The sequence below is a fragment of the Balaenoptera musculus genome, chromosome 6, assembly GCF_009873245.2.
Source record: "Balaenoptera musculus isolate JJ_BM4_2016_0621 chromosome 6, mBalMus1.pri.v3, whole genome shotgun sequence".
Lineage (NCBI taxonomy): Eukaryota > Metazoa > Chordata > Mammalia > Artiodactyla > Balaenopteridae > Balaenoptera > Balaenoptera musculus.
The window spans coordinates 94,399,846-94,418,062 of NC_045790.1; the positions used below are offsets into that span (position 1 = coordinate 94,399,846).

Sequence of the window (18,217 nt, forward strand, 5' to 3'; positions counted from 1 at the left end):
GCAGAGAGCGCCTAGAATCTCTAAGTTAAACTTCCTTTAGGAAAGGGAAAATGGAGTTAGTGAGACGGAGTCGGGGCTGAGACTCAGCTTTAAAACCCTGGGCACACATCTTGAGGCTGATAACCAGAGGGCAAGAGAGCCAGACTACCTACCAATGGCAGCAAACGAAGTCATGATGCCTAAAAGATTGCCTGGGAAGGGCACTGTGGACAGTAAAGCACTCTGCATACACTGGTTAAGTGCACCTCAGACACAGAGACATCCTTTAGGTCCGTCCAACTGAGGACAAACCCTCTGGCTGCTGGGACTAGGAACGAGTTCACAGACAGCCGAAGCAGCCGGGAGGCTGAAGCGTCCCACTACCCCTAGCAACGGTCGTGACGGAAGTGGTTGAGGCAGCCGCGCCCGGTGCGCCTGCGCGGAGGCGCCGCGTGCTGACGTGGATCTGGGTCCCGCAGCCCAGCCGGGCGCGCGGTGGAGTGCCGGGGTGCGGCTGGGCTAGTGGAGCCGTGGCCCAGCCGGGATGGCGACGCCGATCGCTCCGCGCCGGGGAGCCGGCGCTACCGGCCGGCGCTGGTTGGTGCTGCTGCCGCCCCTGCTGCTGGCGGTGCTGCTGCCGCGGCCCGCGGCGGCCCTGGTGGAAGGGCTCTACTGCGGCACGCGGGACTGCTACGAGGTGCTGGGGGTGAGCCGCACGGCGGGCAAGGCGGAGATCGCGCGGGCCTACCGCCAGCTGGCTCGGCGCTACCACCCCGACCGCTACCGGCCCGAGCCCGGCGACGAGGGCCCCGGACGGACGCCGCAGAGCGCGGAGGAGGCCTTCCTGCTGGTGGCCACCGCCTACGAGACTCTTAAGGTAAGCCTGGGGGCGCGGATGGGCTGCGAGGACCCGCTGGCGAAGCGCGCGGCGTGGCCCCTTCGGCCCCTGGCCCGTGGAGCGAGGCTCCCTGTGACTCCGGCGCCGGGCGCGACCACCGCCACCACCCTTAGGATGCTCGCGCTTCCCCACGTGAGAGAGCGCATACGGCCCACTGACAAAGATGGGAACCCCCTCGGTCTTGGAGGGCAGCCAGCCCCCTCATTTTTGTTACAGTCTTTTTTATGCAAAGCTTTGGGCTTCTTACGATTTAGTGAAAATGTTTTAATAACGTGCAGCTCACTCTCGGAAAGCAGGGTGATTATTATTACCAAGATCTGTGATAGAACGCAGGAAAGGGCTCCAGTGACAGTGAGATGCCCGAATTTGAGTTGACAGAAACTTGGTTTCTGGGGATGGTATTAATTGTGACATTTAGCTTGGGTTTAAGGATGTAGAAAAATACTAAGAACAACACCGGATGTTTGACTCCGGCTCTGAACACCCCTGTATGACCTTGGATAGTGACTTAATATGTCAAAGTACCTGTTTCTTCATAGGCACAATTAAGGCCATGATACCTGCTCCACGGGTTGTTATGAGGTTAAATGATAAATGAGAAACCCCCTATACAGGACCTGCAAATAGGTGCTTAATGACTTGGGTTTCAAGACTGAGAATTTCTAGTAGGAAATATTTTGTGAGTATATGTATAGTCATTTGCCAAAGGTTTTATTGAGTCTTGTGGGGATGGGGAGATTTAGCCTGATCCTGTTTTCTTCTACTGCTGGGAAAAGCAAACCATAAAACATCACTATGTACAAATCATATTTGGTGGAAGTGTTACTGCTTCAAGGGCCCCATCGTGCTAATGCAACAGCAGTTGCAGTTGTAGGGTACTTTTTTCTAGCTTTTTTTTTTCTTTTCTTTTTGAGGCAGAGTTTTCCATGTTGCTGTATCGTCTGCTTTTAGTGACTACTTTGAGTGGGTATGCTATAATTTAACCATGGATTATTTTTCCAGGTTAGATTTCCAGAGCTGAAAATACTGAGTCAAGGAGTTCATGGCTTACTTTCCAGAGCAGTTTGGATAATATGGAGTCATAAAATTCACTAAATTCTCACCAGCATTGGTGAGATTGTAATTTTTCTTGGCAGTTAACTGAGGAATGGGGGGTTTGGGAAAGTGCTGAGGCCAGAGGGCTTGGTTGCCTATTATTTGGGATAGAGAGTGATTGAGGAAAGACTTCTGAAAGATGGGAAAGAACTTCATTCAAGGCAGCCCAGCATCTGAAGCTCCAGTCTGCTTTTCTGCAGTGAGGAAAGATAGTGGTCCAGATGAGCATCCAGAAGGGCTGCCACTGGTCCTCCAAAGCCCTCGTGGCACAAGAGGGAGCACTGGGCAGGTGGAGAACTTCCAGAAGAGAGGCAGCAGAAACAGTGGCGACTGTTGCCTTCTGCTGGGGTTGGAGACGGGTAGATTTGGCATGAAAACGGTGAGCACGATAGTAAGAACTTTGAAAAAAAGTGCCAAGAAATAGACTGTAGAAAATCTGGCTGGGAGGAATCCCAGAACTCTAAATATTCTTGCCATTTTCTCGAAGAGACAAATTCAGAGGCTGATCTGGCTGTAATGGTTGCCTCTAAATGCTGCTACAAGTTTAGCACTGATTTGTCAGCTAACAAAAAGCTCAATAAAATAATTTGTCCACTCAAGAACAAGGAACTTTGAGGCAGTTAAAAACTAGTATGTCTGGAGAAAGTAACACTTACTCTTGACTGGGACAGGTTTGCGGTAGCTGCAAATGCCTCCAAACAGGAAACTAGAATTGGAGTTGCACTGATGGAGGGTGGGAGAGAGTGTTCTATAGTTTCCCCAACCCCACTCATTATTACTGCAGGAGAACGAAAATTATCTGTGAGAGAAAAGCGCTGTCTGGGCTTAGTTTGGACCCATGGAAATCAGACTTAGTTGAGCTCTATGAAAACTCCCATGTTAAATTTATAGAGATAGATAGGGATTCCACTTCCAAGTGGAACACCTTCAGAAACTTTTTTAAAAACTTCATTGCAGATGCTCTCTCCTGGAATAAGGAAAAGGAGTTTGACTTGCCATGTGTGGAAGAAGTTATTAAAAACAAACAGGGTGATCTGATTTTATTGCTGTCATAATGGAGAATTGTGAGAAGGTTGCCAGAAGATATCATTTCTGGGTAATGCAGAGATCTGATAAACTGGGGTCATCCCCTTGAGGCAACAGGGATGTAACCACTGTTTTGCTTGGATTATATCCACAGACTGGAAAGAGGGCTTGTGAGGGATAAGAGGTCCACCTGGCCTTTACTACGAGCAGGTCAGATAGAATAGTGGGAGAAGCTGATAAGTTCCAGTGGCTCTGGAATGAAGATGAGCCGCAGAAGCCTACCTGAAATTCCATATATCATCTCATGGGGGCAGCAACTGCAGACCTGGGACCACATTTCATTTCTATTTGCTCTTTTTGTTATACGCTATATATTTCTCCATAAAGAATAGCAGTAAACCCTGTGAGAGCTGAAAAGGAGGGAGGGCCTTGGGAATACTGTGTCCTCCTTCACAGCCATGTTCAGTTATTGCTGGCATATGGAGGGAGAAGTTGATTCTATATTTGCTTTGTAGAATGCCCAGGTAGATTCCATCTCTGGAACAGTGTATCTAACAGAAATTGTTTCTTTTGTGAAATCTGAAATAAATTAGTTGTAAATTCATTGGAGCCAGGAGCCTTTTTTCTCTCCCCATAATTTTTTGATAACCTTCTTAATTTCTTATTCTTGGTTTGTTCAAGTCTCTTAGCATTTTTAACATGTATGATATAAAAAGCTATACTATATCCTCATTATAGTCTTACAGTGGTGTTCCATCAAAACTTATAACAACCAACCATCTCTGAATAACCAAAATGAGAGTTATATTTGTGTAAGATATAGTGGATTTATGACTCTGAAGTTGTCTTGGTTAAATAAATGCCTCTTTGAGAGAGAGTTTTTTTAGATGGAAATTGTTAAAAAATAAGGATACTAACATGATTTAAATGCAGTTGGTCAGACAAGGAGATATTATCACAGTTGGTCATTGTTTTCATAGCAACAGAGATCCTACCTGTGAATAGAGAGATTGAGAAAAACCAGAAAAAGAAGGATGGGTAATAATGGAAGGCAAAGGGACTTGTCAGATGCTTTTACCAAGTCATGCTTAGTTCATGTTCTCAAATAACTTAAACCTCTAGATCTCAGCAGGACTTGAAACCATTATGATTTCACACACTGCTTTATATTTGTTTCATAATATGAGTTAAGACGGTGAAATAACTATTTAGTGTATTTGACTACTGGGGATTCAGGGACACATGGACTTTGGAAGTTAAGTAAACAGACTCTCACTCGCTGTGTCAACATTGGATCTTTTTATGTGGATATAGCACTTATCACACTGCACTGTAAATCCTGAGTAGCCCTTCTCCCCTCTCCACTAAACTTCATTTTTGCATGTATATCCATGGCACCTAGCACAGTGTCTGGCACATAGATAATGAATGCTTGTAAAATAAAAACTCCTATCTAGAGATAGATTCAGATAGGATGGAAATCGAAAGTGGATTTCTGGCGTTTTGACATTGTTATGTGAAGCCTACTTTGGCATTTTACCCCAAATTAATTGTAGTTTTAAAGAGTGGTACAGATAAAGTAGATTGGATGGGTATGAATGAAAAATTCCTGCATGAGAGAAAAATTATACTTCTGTTTTTAAGGAGAAATTATTTTCTCAGGGCTTTTAAGAACATTAATTATTTTTGATATAGATATGAACTGGATGAATTAGATAAAACGAGAAGGATGGCATAGAAATAAGCAGATGAGGGAATAGGTGGTAAGGATGCACTTAGAAAAACTGTAATTGGTAGAAAATGGTAGAGTTTGACAGCATTTTGCAAGATCATGAGAGAAGAACACAGAAAAGGTCTTGGAGGTATTACTGGCGTGCAGGTTATCTGATAAATTGAAGGGATGTATAGAGAGAGACTTCCGCTCCTCCAGCCTTGTCTTGGCAGGGAAGTCACAGGAACATGTCAGTTTCTTTTTATCAGTCTGGTTGATGTGGCAGGGCTTTAGCACTTAAGAATGATTTGACAAAAAGGGGATTATGAACTCCCTGCCCTGTTATGGTTACTGTTTATTGTTCTCCCTTTGTATATTCGCTTAACCCTTCCTCTAACTGGTACTGACACAGGTGCTGGGGGAGGAGACCATAACAATGAAAACGGCACAGTTCCTGCCTTTAAGCTTTTAGTATAAGAAGGATACAGATACTTATTGTTTGGTTATTATTTATCTAAGTTATATAATAAAAACTTGTAGATTATATTGCAGCACTGAGAGAACACAATTATTTCTTCTCAGGGGATTGGAGAAGAATGTACTCTTTGATCTGGATCTAGAACAGTCACCAAGGTTGACTGTGGAGGGACATTTCTGGTAAAGAAAAGTCTTGATCCACGAAAACATGGAGTCATGAGCGTGCAAGGCTTGTTCCAGGAATGAGATGTAGGATCACTTTTATTATGCTTTTCCCAGGGACTCTTCGTTTTGGAGGAAAAAAATTAACCACACTTATTGGTATTACAATTTTTCTTTTCCAGCATCGATCCAGATTCTAATCAGTCATTCATAATAATTGGGTATTCATAAAACTAATAGAAATGATGTAAATTTCTATTACAGTTGTGATGCTGATAAACAGCCAAGTTAAGTAAGCTTGATGGCAGATAATTTTCATTTCACATGCCAACTGTAATTGGTCTCGACTCCATGTAACACTTGTAAATTTGGGGGCCTTGTCTGGGTTTAGTGGAAAAGATGACATGTTAAACTGTTCTCCCATGGGCCCAAAAGAAGGGTGTGGTACCTTATGTGCCACATTTGCTATTTCTGCTGTGAACCCATAAGTGTTGTTTATTTTTTACTCATCCCTTAATTTCACCTGTTATTCCCTACTTATGGCCAATGTTGATTATACACCAGATGTGTTTAAATCTAGTGCTGTGACTACCTGACACATGATGGTATCAACAACACATCAGAGCTTTTTCTTTTTTTTTTTTTTTTTTTTTTTTTTTTAATTTATTTATCAGTAATAGTGGCTCACGGGCTTAGTTGCTCCGTGGCATGTGGGATCTTCCCAGACCAGGGCCCGAACCCGTGTCTCCTGCATTGGCAGGCAGATTCTCAACCACTGCGCCACCAGGGAAGCCCCAGAGCTTTTTCGAGTAACACAAAAACTACTGAGTTGATATAATTCTAGTCAGAAACTAAGCACTTGACATTTTAATTTTGCTTGTGCAAATTTATCATGGGTAAACAGAATATTTTGAGATATTCACAGCACAAAGACCCTTACTGTATTTTTAGAGACTGTAGGGGATCTACTATTTCTAGGTTAGAAGCCTGTCAGGTGCATGGTAGGGAGAATGTTTCAGGAGACTGGAAATAGTTTGGGATCGACCCTTTAAGCTGTGTTCAGGCATGTGAACCTTATGTATTGAAGTTACCAGAGGTTTTAAAGTGCATAAGTAACACAATCTGATGTTTGTTTCAGAAAGAAAGTTCTGGGAACAATGTGGAAGATGGGTTGGGGGAAGGCAGGAAGGTATTCTTGGCTGAACTCATTTTATTTCCATCTTAGTCTTCTGGAATCTCATCATTCCTCTTTGGTAACTTAAAAATCTCTTATTTGGTTCATTTCTCATTCCTTAATTTTGCTTCTTTTAAAGCTACGGTCAATTTTTCTTCTTTCTTCATTGTTGGCCATCCTTACTTCCTCATACCCCTTTCATTTAAACTGTCATAGACTGACATGCGCATCAGCACACGTTCTGGAGCTGTTCTTCCTAAGATGAATAGTGATGCTCTAAGCATCAGATCAGAGGGCTGCTCTTCCTGTTGGAACTATTTGTGGCATTTGATGTTGACCACGTAGTTCTTTAAGCTGTTCTCCCTTGACTCGCTTCATGTAATTCTCTCCCCTTTCTCCAAGCTTTCTAGCCATTTCTTTTAGTCTGTATTTCTTTTCCTCTGCTTTCACCTTAAACATTGCATTTCCTTAGAGTCCTGTCCTTTGGGTACTCTTTTCTTTTTATTTTCTAAGCTCGTCCTGATGAAACTCAACTACATCCTTGACAACCCTGAAATTCGTGTATTCTCTAGGTTCATATTTTTCGATTGTTTCTCATTTGTAGCACAGGTACCCAAAATTATACATGAAACTAATCCTGTTTTCTTTGTTAAAGCATAAATTTTAAAAGAGGTTGACTCTTGTACAAATACAAAATGAACATGTCAAAGATTTTATTTAACTCATTAATTAATGAGGAAACCAGTAAGATATTAAAACTGGTTCAAAAGAGAAAAAGTGCCACACAGTTTACAGTCAAGACAAGGAGTGCTGAAATGCCTGTAATACTGGTCAATATGACAAGGCAGTTATCAGTTGCCTTAATTCCACTGGTCACGATTTGTCTTTTTGTGAATAAGAATTATTTGCATTACTTCCAGTTTTCCACAAGTTACTTCTTTCTCTACCAAGTTAAAATAGACTTTTCAAAGACAAATAAAGGCACACCCCTCCTACAGGGATAATCCTTGGAGGCTCCAGGCATTGAAAAGCTATCCAGTAATTTTCTTTCCTCCCCATTTCAAAATCTTCCACAATTTTCCCCTGCCTCTTCTCCACACTTGCTGTCCTCTTCCTTTATTCTTAGAATAACATGGTTCACACAGTGACTATAATTAGAAGCATCACTCATGCTCAACATGATTGATTCCTGTACCCCTTTAATCACTAAGTCCTATTTGTTCTACTTCTTAGTCTCTAAAATCTGTTTCTCCCTCATTCCTTTCTTTACAATACTATCAGAGTTATCGTCCCAAAATATACACTTCTACTCAATGCTATTTATTTTTCTCATACTTGAAAACATTTTATGTTTGAATAGCACAGACAGTAACACCCTAACACTTTAGCATGGCATATAAGATCCCCTGTGGTTCTTATCCAAACCTATCTTCCTGGCCACATTTACTACTCCTTTCTTCCCTAAACTTCCCCAGTGCTTAAGCTTCACTGAATCTGTTCTATACACTGATGCTTCTGTACCTTAACACTTGCTGTTCACCTTGCCTGGAACAAATTTTACCACATCTTACTTGCTTTTCAGGATCTAGCACTCATTTCATGTCTTCTGTGAATCCCATTACCAGTGGTCTCAGGCAGAGTTAGTCCTTAGTACATTGAATTGTGCTCTTCTTGCTTGCTAGATTCTTCTTGTAGATGGGAGAGTTATTGAGGCCAGGTCCTTAATTTATTTGTTTTTTTATCCTCCTTTGTGCTCAGCACATGGCTTAAGGCCCTGCATAACTATTTGCTGAACTGAAAATAACTAAGGTTTTTTAAAGCTCAGGTAACCAAGTAGATGGTGATACCGTTAACTGAGACACAGGAGCAGATTTGGGTTTTGAGCATGTTGAATTTGAGATATTTATGTTACATTTAGGAAGTGTTCAGGAGGTATCTGAAAATAGTAGGAGCAGGGAAAACAGATCTGTGTGTCATTCGTATGTGATATATAGGTGATCCTGCAAATGATGGAAGTTGCTATGACCACATGTAGACTGAGAAGAGAAGACGTAGAATATAGTTGCACGAGTGGCTGGTGGGTAGGGAACAGGAAGAGAAATGAAAACTCAGAGCAGTTAACTTTCTTCCTCTTTAGTAGGGTGTAATGGCCTGGAAAAAAATTTAGGGGAACAGATGTTATTTTTTTAAAGGATCATTTGTGTGTGTATTTCTCTTAAAAACAGGATTACTATATATATTTAAGAATGAACAAACTATTACTATATTTTTATATATTATTGATTCTTGGCCTTTGCCATCCTAAATGGTTTCTATTATTTGTATAATCGAAGATTTTAAATGTGAAACTGGCTGCAATATCTAATTATTGCAATTTAAGTTTATTGAAATCAAACAATTCATTATTTCTTTCAAGGACAAGAACATAATATATTTTTGCCTCTGGGGAGGGGGGAACGATCATTTTCATAAGAGAAGGAAGGATTCAGTGCTTTCTTTGCTTGTGGGTTTCCTCTTGTTCACTTCTGATCTAGATATTGGTGGTTATGTTCCAGTCCTCCTGCATATGCCCAAGAGGATTGGGAGTGGAGTGGACACCAGCAGAAGCACCATTTTTTCCTGTAGAGATTAGAAACAAGGAGCTTATTGCCCTGCTTGTCAAGGCTCAGGACAGAGAGGAGGAAGAAACAAGTATAAAGGTTTTGGTTTTGGAAAGAAGTTGGAATCTCCTGACCCTGGGACCTTAAGATCCACAAAATTGCTGAAAGAAAAAATACTACCTTATTGAAAGGTAAGATATTACACTGTTTTAAGGTTTAAGCTATTTTAGCCACATTAGCATATCTTCATAAGCTATGAAGACAAGCAGTCATTTCTGCCAAGCCCAAGTTTTTGTGGCATAGTCACCCGTCTCACCTTCCTGGTGAGGTGGAGACCTGTGTGGCTGGAGAGATGTCTGTAGTGAGGGAGAGCCTTTATAAAATTTCATTCAGTTTTGAAATGATATTTATTGAATGCCAGGCACTGTGCTAGGCCTTGGATATACAGAGATTAAGGAATCACCCTACCTGCCTTCTAGAAGTTCTCATTCAAGGAAAAGAAAAAAACTGATGATTACAATGTGATAAGTGCTATAATAAATAGGTAATAAGTGTAATAAGAGTGGTCTAAATCTGTCTACTAATGTTTATGTTCTAAAGGATTAATAGGAGCTCATGAGGTTGGAAGAAAGGCTTGGGCATTTGAGTTAAAGTGAATAATTATCTGTTCAGTCATAGATATAAAAGAGCATGCTGTACTTGAAGAACACACCAAATTCCAGAAATTGCTATCTGAATGTTTGCTATGGGCAAAAGAAGGGAGAGTGATAAGATGTTTCTTAAGTAGGTAAGTTTGGGTCAGTTATGGAGGCCTTGTTGCATGACAAGGAAAATTGAACTTACCTTACTAGACACTGGGAAGCATTGGACAGAACAAACAAACAAACTGTGAGGCTACTTTAGTCCCAAGATGGGTAGGAGAAAAAATAAATATATGGTATTAAAAATAAATATATGGTAAAAATATGTAAGAATGTACGTGAAACTCTCTAATTGGGTCCCAGTCTGTCTTTTCTTTTTTGCTAATATTCCTGGTATCCTGTGTTCTTACTAGGTTGATTCTAAACTTAGTAGGCTACTGAAGAGTAGGACTTTGACTTAGATTGTTGAGAATCCCTAACTCTTCAATTTGTGCCAACCTTGAACAACCTTGTAAAGGTTGTATTATGTAAACCTTGTATTATGCATGCCTCAGCCTAAAATCCATTTTCTTCATTCTGGAGAGAAAGCTTTAAACACATTAAAAAAAGAAGATTGTGGCTGAATAAACGCTGTAACAAGGAGATCGCAGACCTTCTTGTCTCTAATCATGACCAAAACAGGGTCATGAAATTATGGTGGCCCCAAGGAAAAGAAAACCATTCTAAGAGAAGTCAGACTTGACCCTGAAACCTTTTACAGGGATGAGGTAGTTTGAGGACTCATTATAGAGGGCCCTGAATAGACCCTGCAGGCTCTGGTTACAGTAGAGAGGCTAGACATAAGGTATAAATTTTGGAGTTGCTGGTACTGGAGCATTAGCTGACGACCCTGTTAAATGAAGCTCTGGACTTGATGAAGTCACAAATCCAGGGACCAGTGAGATGGTGACTCTGGGGGAAGATATGGGTGAAAAGCTTGAAGAAGGACATCTGCATTCTGTGGACTGTGACCTTCACTAAGATAAGAGAACAGCCACTAGACGCATGACGTTCACAGAGCAGATTTCAGTGACACTCACAGATCTTGCTGTATACTTCAACCAGGAGGAGTACAGACAGTCAGACTGGGCAATGGACTGTGCAGAGATAGTGATGCTGGAGGACTGTAGGAATCTCATCTCAGGGGGGCAGTTAGTTTCAAAACTACCTGTAACCTAGTTGGAGCAAGGAGAAGAATCGTGTTTGAAGAAATACATTTCAAAAAGCATCTGCCAAGATTGGGAGGCTGAGTTTAAAAGGCAACGAATTCAGGCCAAAAGCAGAGCATATCTATAAAATTAGCCAAAAGGGCAAAAAAATGGAGGGAGAATGGAAAAATTCTCAAAGGATGTCTTGAAGTACTCAGAATGAAATACATCAAGAGACATAGGCTTATGACCTGCAACGTTTTACCCTCTTTAGGTTAGAAACTCTAGAATATGATGATGGGTTATAGGAGGAATAATGGACTGACAGTTGAGGCGTGTGGCACGCAGCTTGCGGGATCTCAGTTCCCCTACCAGGGATTGAACCCAGGCCATGGCAGTGAAAGGCTGGAATCCTAACCAGTAGGCCACCAGGGAACTCCCAAGAAAATCTTTTCTAATGGAAGAGAACATACAAGGAGTGAATTTGAAAATAATATCAGCCTGAGGGGCTTCCCTGATGGCGCAGTGGTTGAGAATCTGCCTGCCAATGCAGGGGACACGGGTTCGAGCCCTGGTCTGGGAAGATCCCACATGCCACGGAGCAACTAGGCCCGTGAGCCACAATTACTGAGCCTGCGCGTCTGGAGCCTGTGCTCTGCAACAAGAGAGGCCGCGATAATGAGAGGCCCCCGCTTGCCGCAACTAGAGAAAGCCCTCACACAGAAACGAAGACCCAACACAGCTATAAATAAATAAATAAATAAATAAATAAAAATTAAAAACAAAAAAAAAAGTTAAAAAAGAAATCAGCCTGAGCTCAGCTTTCCTTATATAATAGATGATTCGCATATTGGCCCTCCATACAGTGCCATGGAATAGACTTTAAATATATTTACATCTAATTATACTAGATACTACTTCATCTAGTTTCAAATTCTAGTCAGAGGTAAAAAATATTTTGAATGTAAGAACTGTTACTGAGGGCTTCCCTGGTGGCGCAGTGGTTAAGAATCCACCTGCCAATGCAGGGGATACGGGTCCGAGCCCTGGTCCGGGAATATCCCACATGCTGCAGAGCAGTTAAGCCTGTGTGCCACAACTACTGAGCCTGCGAGCCACAACTACTGAGCCCGCGTGCCACAACTACTGAAGCCCGCGCACCGAGAGCTCATGCTCTGCAACAAGAGAAGCCACTGCGATGAGAAGCCTGCGCACCGCAACGAAGAGTAGCCCCCACTCGCCATAACTAGAGAAATCCTGCGCACAGCAACGAAGACCCAACGAAGCCAAAAATAAAATTAAAATAAATTAAAAATAAATAAATTTATTAAAAAAAAAAGAAAGGAGGAGGCCCTGAACAGACCCCAGCGCCTCTGTGGTAACAAAGCACTAAGTGCAGATTTTGAAATGTTTAGCTAATAATCTGCAACTTTATGAATGCTGAATAATTAATTTATCATAGAAAGAAGTCATCCAGGTTAAAGAAAGATTTTTTTTCATAATGGTTTATGTTGTACTCACTTATAGAGAGTAAAGAATTTGCTGTAGTTTTAGTCTTTAACATTTTTTGGAAACAAGACAAGCTGAAAAATAGGTTTCCTGTGGGATTAAAAAAAAAAGCAAATCATAACCTAGCTTTTCAACCTATGTAGCTCAGTAAAAGATTGGCGTTTATACCTGTTGGAAACTGATTAAAATTAGAGAAGGTTTTAAGAAATGCTTTATTTGTGACCATTTGAGCAGCATTTCAGAATGCTATAATTTTTTCAACATGTTTGCATGATTAAGAAAGAGCTATACAGGGGCTTCTCTGGTGGCGCAGTGGTTAAGAATCCACCTGCCAATGCAGGGGACATGGGTTCGAGCCCTGGCCCGGGAAGATCCCACATGCCACGGAGCAACTAAGCCCGTGCGCCACAACTACTGAGCCTGCGCTCTAGAGCCCGCGAGGCACAACTACTGAGCCCACGTGCTGCAACTACTGAAGCCCGTGCACCTAGAGCCTGTGCTCTGCAACAAAAGAAGCCACCGCAATGAGAAGCCCGCGCACTGCAACGAAGAGTAGCCCCCACTCGCCACAACCAGAGAAAGCCCACGCGCACAGCAACAAAGACCCAATGCAGCCAAAATAAATAACTAAATAAATTTATTTAAAAAAAAAAAGAAAGAAAAAAAAAAGAGCTATATATTACCTTATTTATGAACTGGGCTGTGAAAATGTGTTATAATAGTGAAATACTACATATTTTTAACCTGTTTTTTTGTATACTGTATGTCATCTGATATACAAAATAACCCTGTAAAATTCGTAGGGCAGCTATTAATATCTCTAATTTACAAGTGAAGAAGAGTGAGGCTCAGAGGCTAGAATTTTTGCCTAATATCACAAAGCTAGACTTTGACCATTATCCTGCATCGATGTCTCAGTGTTTCCTTGGGATGAGCATAATTCAATTTTGAGGGCATAGACTGGTTTCGTCTACTTTTTTGTTGTTTAATCATTGCTTTCGAAAGAAAACCTTCTATACAAGGTTGGGAAATGATTGTGAATATATACAACAGAGATAAACATTCTTTTTTCTATCAACAGTTACTGAGAGTAGGTGTCAACATGCTCTTCAGTTGTAAGAACATGGCGACATCCTTATTAGCACCACAGCACTGGCTAAAAAGGCATGGTTCATTGCTACTGAAGTGTTTTTATTTTTTCCAGGAGGACTAATACTCCTCAAGAATTTGAGGAAATTTTTAAATTATGCTTTATACCTAGTATTAAAGTTCTGGAAACAAATTTGTGTGTCCCTTTGAGGAATTATGGGGAATTTTTTGATTTTGACAGTTTGTTCTTTTATTCAGATTGATTACATAATTACAAAATTCTAGATTTGACTTTAACAGATTATTAACTAAGACCATTTTATGAGCTGCCCTATGAAACTGGATATCTTGTTATTTTACAGGATGAAGAAACTCGAAAAGATTATGATTACATGCTGGATCACCCAGAAGAGTACTACAGCCATTACTACCACTACTACAGCAGGCGCTTAGCCCCTAAAGTGGATGTGAGAGTTGTGATCTTGGTCAGTGTGTGCGCTATTTCAGTGTTTCAGGTGTGTATTGATGGATGTGTGTATCTACGTGCATGTGCAGGAGTGCACAGTGGCTAGTGCTAGTCATTCAAACTGAACTAGAAGTACCTTTTTGTAGAATTTTACTTCCAGGTGAGATTAATTTTTTATATTAGAAAAATATTTATTTAACCAATTGATAATATTGGAATCTTTGTTGGCAGGCAATCTAAGAAATCATGAATGTCATTATATAACTGTCAAAAACAAACAAACAAAAAACTCAGATCTTTTTCTCGTGGCCCCCTCTAGAGTATTTTCCATATAACAGCCAGAGTGAATGCCAACTAGATCATATCATTTACAGGTGACCCTTGAACAACATGGGTTGGAATTGCAGTGGTCCACTTACACACGGATTCTTTTCACTACATGCAGTACCGAACCGCAGCGGTGCACCATCTGAGGTTGGCTGAATCGGAGGGCCAGCTATACGCTGCACTCAGATTCTGCAGAGGGTGGTGCCCCCCCGCATTGTTCAAGGACCAAACTACTTTCATAGGACTTTTCAATGATTTCCCATTAAACTTGGGGAAAATTCCAAACTCCTTAATATGGCCTAACTAGTCCTGGCACCTACCTGCCAAATGCCAGGAGTGTAGAGCTTGCCGTCATTGTAACAAACAAAAATGTCGCACACATTTCCCCATGGCAGCTAAGGGCACTCCTGCTCAGTTTGAAAACCACTGAAATAGACTAAAAGTGCTACAGTAACTTTTTATGTTGTTTTAAAATATCACAGAAATACAAGTTTAGCCTGAAATGAGTTTTCCCTACTATTATTCCTCAACTAACCACACCTATCATATCCTCCTCTAGAAGAAAAAAGAAAGTCAAGTGACTAGAATGAAGCAATTTGCTAGTTTCAGAATTACTTCTCCAGTTTAATTCCCAGAAATGAAATTCAATCGATATGACAAGAATTCCTATTGAAAACTAAAGCTGTATATTTTAAATGTATCAGCTTTTGTAGTGTTGCCTTTTCAACAGGGAAAGGAAGGGCAATTTTACTTTTCTGTTTTAGATAACGTAATACCCTAGTCATATTTTTTTTTTTTGCTATTCCTAATAGATTGCTACTATAATATTTCAGGATATTATTGGTACAACTGCTGTATTTATTCAGTAAAATAGCTGAAATGTGTGGAGGTACTATATGAGGAGTAGGACTTTTTCTGATAATAAAACCCTTTGCGGTTGAATATATTTATGAAGTGACTTAATGTCTTCCTGTCCAAATAAGTAAAGAGTTCAAACCTATTTGAATCTTTCAGTTCGGAATATGATGAGCATTACTGTGGTATGTGCAGATGGTCTATAGTTGCCTGAGTCTATACCCAGGGATTTTTTGAAAGAAACTCCTCACCAACTAGTTTTACCATTCGATTCTTCCTCCAGTAAGTAGACTGCAACCTTAAAAAAAAAAATAGAAGAAGAGGGATTTCTTAATTGTGATCCAGGGAAGAGTCACATGGTAAAGATGTGAAATCAACAGGTGTGATGTGATTCCACCTATCCATCCTCTGATCCTGGGTGTCTTTTTGGCTCAGCTCAGGGCTTATCTGACTTATCAGGCCTGGAGATCCCGTGTCCACATGGGCATTATTCAACTGTATCTTTAACTTACAGAGTAAGATTTTTGAGGTCCCTGTTTTTAATCAGAATAGGTTTTGGGGGGGGTTTGTTGTGTTCACCAAGATGAATTTTGGTAATAAAAATGACCCAGTTTTCTTTGTTAAATATTCTAGTTTTTCAGTTGGTGGAACAGCTACAACAAGGCAATCAGCTACCTGGCCACAGTGCCCAAGTACCGTATCCAAGCCATGGAGATTGCCAAGCAGCAGGGATTGCTGAGAAAAGCCAAAGAGAAGGGCAGAAACAAAAAGTCCAAAGAGGAAATTCGTGACGAGGAGGAGAACATCATAAAGAACATTATAAAAAGTAAAATAGATATAAAGGGAGGCTATCAGAAACCCCAGTTCCGTGACCTTCTCCTGTTTCAAATTCTCTTAGCTCCCTTTCACCTGTGCTCATATATAGTCTGGTATTGCCGGTGGATCTATAATTTTAACATCAAAGGCAAAGAATATGGGGAAGAAGAAAGACTATATATCATACGTAAATCTATGAAGATGTCAAAGTCTCAGTTTGATAGTCTAGAAGATCATCAGAAAGAAACTTTTCTTAAACGGGAGCTTTGGATAAAGGAGAATTATGAGGTGAGTAATTACTGTAACCTTCGTTACCAACTTAAAACTAGGTATGTGACAAGGGATCACAGAAGTGTGCTCAAATTTCTGAAATCGAAGAGTTAAATATAGAAAGGTCTTTTGTTGACTGTATGACTATATTTAGTAGTGGAACAGTGGGTTTTTAACCTATAATTTGTCATTTTAAAAGATGAACTTCAAATACTTTAATTTACTAATGCTAAAAATTTGAAGTATGGTCTAATTTGTTGTGTTAAACTGTACTGTGAATTGCCAGAATGATTTGGCAAGTAGATATATTCAGCCTACTTATAAAGAACATAAAAATGGAAGGTAACATGGTAGCTCCTAAATTATTTGATAAGTTTTCACTTTTAAGTAGTTGAAGCTGCCCACTATACAATAAGCTCTGTCTGTCATAGAGTGCTATCCTGGGCTGAATTATCACGGTATTACATGAGGTTATCTTAGTCGTTACTCCCTGAAATTTGGAAGTAAAATAATTTCTTTCTGAAATTTGATATGGCTGTGAAATTGGTTATGAAAACTTGTCCATTTAGCTTCAACTGATACCCACGAAAGGTTATAGAAATGAAAGATATTCTTTGTTCTTAACCTCTGTGGTTTATTTAACCTTCTTTGGGAACTTTAGTTAAAAATATTTTGAAAAACCACTAATTATCATTGAAGATAAAAGTAGTTGTAAGTTCAATCTGGAGACAAATGTATTTATAAGGTCACTTTGTTCCTTGGTTAGGATCAACAAAACTGAAAGCCATCTGTTAAATTTACAGAGTTAAAAAAATAAAGTGTTGATTCTTTAATATTGGACATTAGTCATAGAGAGGAAATGTTTAAACCCTTTAAACTCAGCTTATATATGATTTCAAGGAGGAAAAGAATGTATTTCCAGGTTACAGAAATCAGTGAAAAAAATTACTAGTTCTTGCACAAGTTATTCTTTTTTATTTAACACTAAACATTAAAGTGCTTAACTGCTTAGTAATCTTAGGTGCATGGTCTTCAGAAGACAAACCAATACATTCATTTGAAACTTTTACCTGAAGTTATATTTGAAAAATATAAACATGCCATAAAGCTAATGACAAATGTTTCTCTTTGGATTGTCAAGTCAGTTTATGTTATTTATACTGACAGGTCTACAAACAGGAACAAGAAGAGGAACTAAAGAAAAGACTGGCAAATGACCCTAGATGGAAGAGATATAGGAGGTGGATGAAGAATGAAGGGCCCGGACGGTTAATGTTTGTGGATGACTGAAGATTGCTGGAATGCTACTATGCCAAACCTTAATTGTGATACTATTTTCATAACTGAATTATTTTAGAAATGTACTGACTGTTCCTCAGCAGTAACTAAAATTCCTCAAGTATTTGATTAAACAGAATAATGTAGAAATTTAAACTTTCCCTTCAAACTTTATACATAAGACATTTATGATTGTTCAATTTTTATAATCAATTTGTGGATTTTGTTAAAAGATTTGACATGAAGATTTATTAGTTGCCATTTAAAAATTTTATATGTTTGGTTAAAAAATTTGACATGAAAATTTATTAGATACCATTTAAAATTTTTGCGTGTTAAGTGTTTATTCTTCAAAAGTGTTTCCTTATTTTGTTATAGTGCTACATTTTTCTGCTTTCGTGGCCTCTAATAGTTTCACAAAACATAAAAATTATAACAGCATTTAATTACATTTTTGAGTGTCTTTCTAGACACAGACTTCTTCAGCAAAATGATTCAACTATCATGTCATCTTTATGACAGTCATTATAGGTTTGAAATATGTTCAAAATATCTCTCTAGGAGAGTCTTCTGCTGGACTGTCTTTATAATATCTCGCCCCCAGTCATAATATTCTTACTAAGATCAGAAACTCTCCAGGAGAGTGAATCTACCTTC

At 39.9% G+C, this 18,217-nt stretch overlaps 1 protein-coding gene across 1 annotated transcript; it reads left to right on the plus strand.

The window, feature by feature from the left end:
• Window positions 1-453: 453 nt before the first annotated feature.
• Window positions 454-17,873, plus strand: LOC118897328 (dnaJ homolog subfamily C member 25). The gene is made up of 4 exons (XM_036856432.1): window positions 454-856; window positions 13,911-14,063; window positions 15,830-16,300; window positions 17,450-17,873. The coding sequence occupies exons 1-4, from the start codon at window positions 524-526 to the stop codon at window positions 17,570-17,572; spliced, it is 1,080 nt and encodes a 359-aa protein (XP_036712327.1). The 5' UTR covers window positions 454-523; the 3' UTR covers window positions 17,573-17,873.
• Window positions 17,874-18,217: the final 344 nt, after the last annotated feature.

Excerpts from the sequence above, each read along its gene's own strand:
- LOC118897328 (XM_036856432.1), top strand. The coding sequence starts at position 524 with ATGGCGACGCCGATCGCTCCGCGCCGGGGAGCCGGCGCTACCGGCCGG. Across the intron at positions 857-13,910 it reads CCGCCTACGAGACTCTTAAG|GATGAAGAAACTCGAAAAGA; the intron begins GTAAGCCTGGGG and ends GTTATTTTACAG. Across the intron at positions 16,301-17,449 it reads GGATAAAGGAGAATTATGAG|GTCTACAAACAGGAACAAGA; the intron begins GTGAGTAATTAC and ends TTATACTGACAG.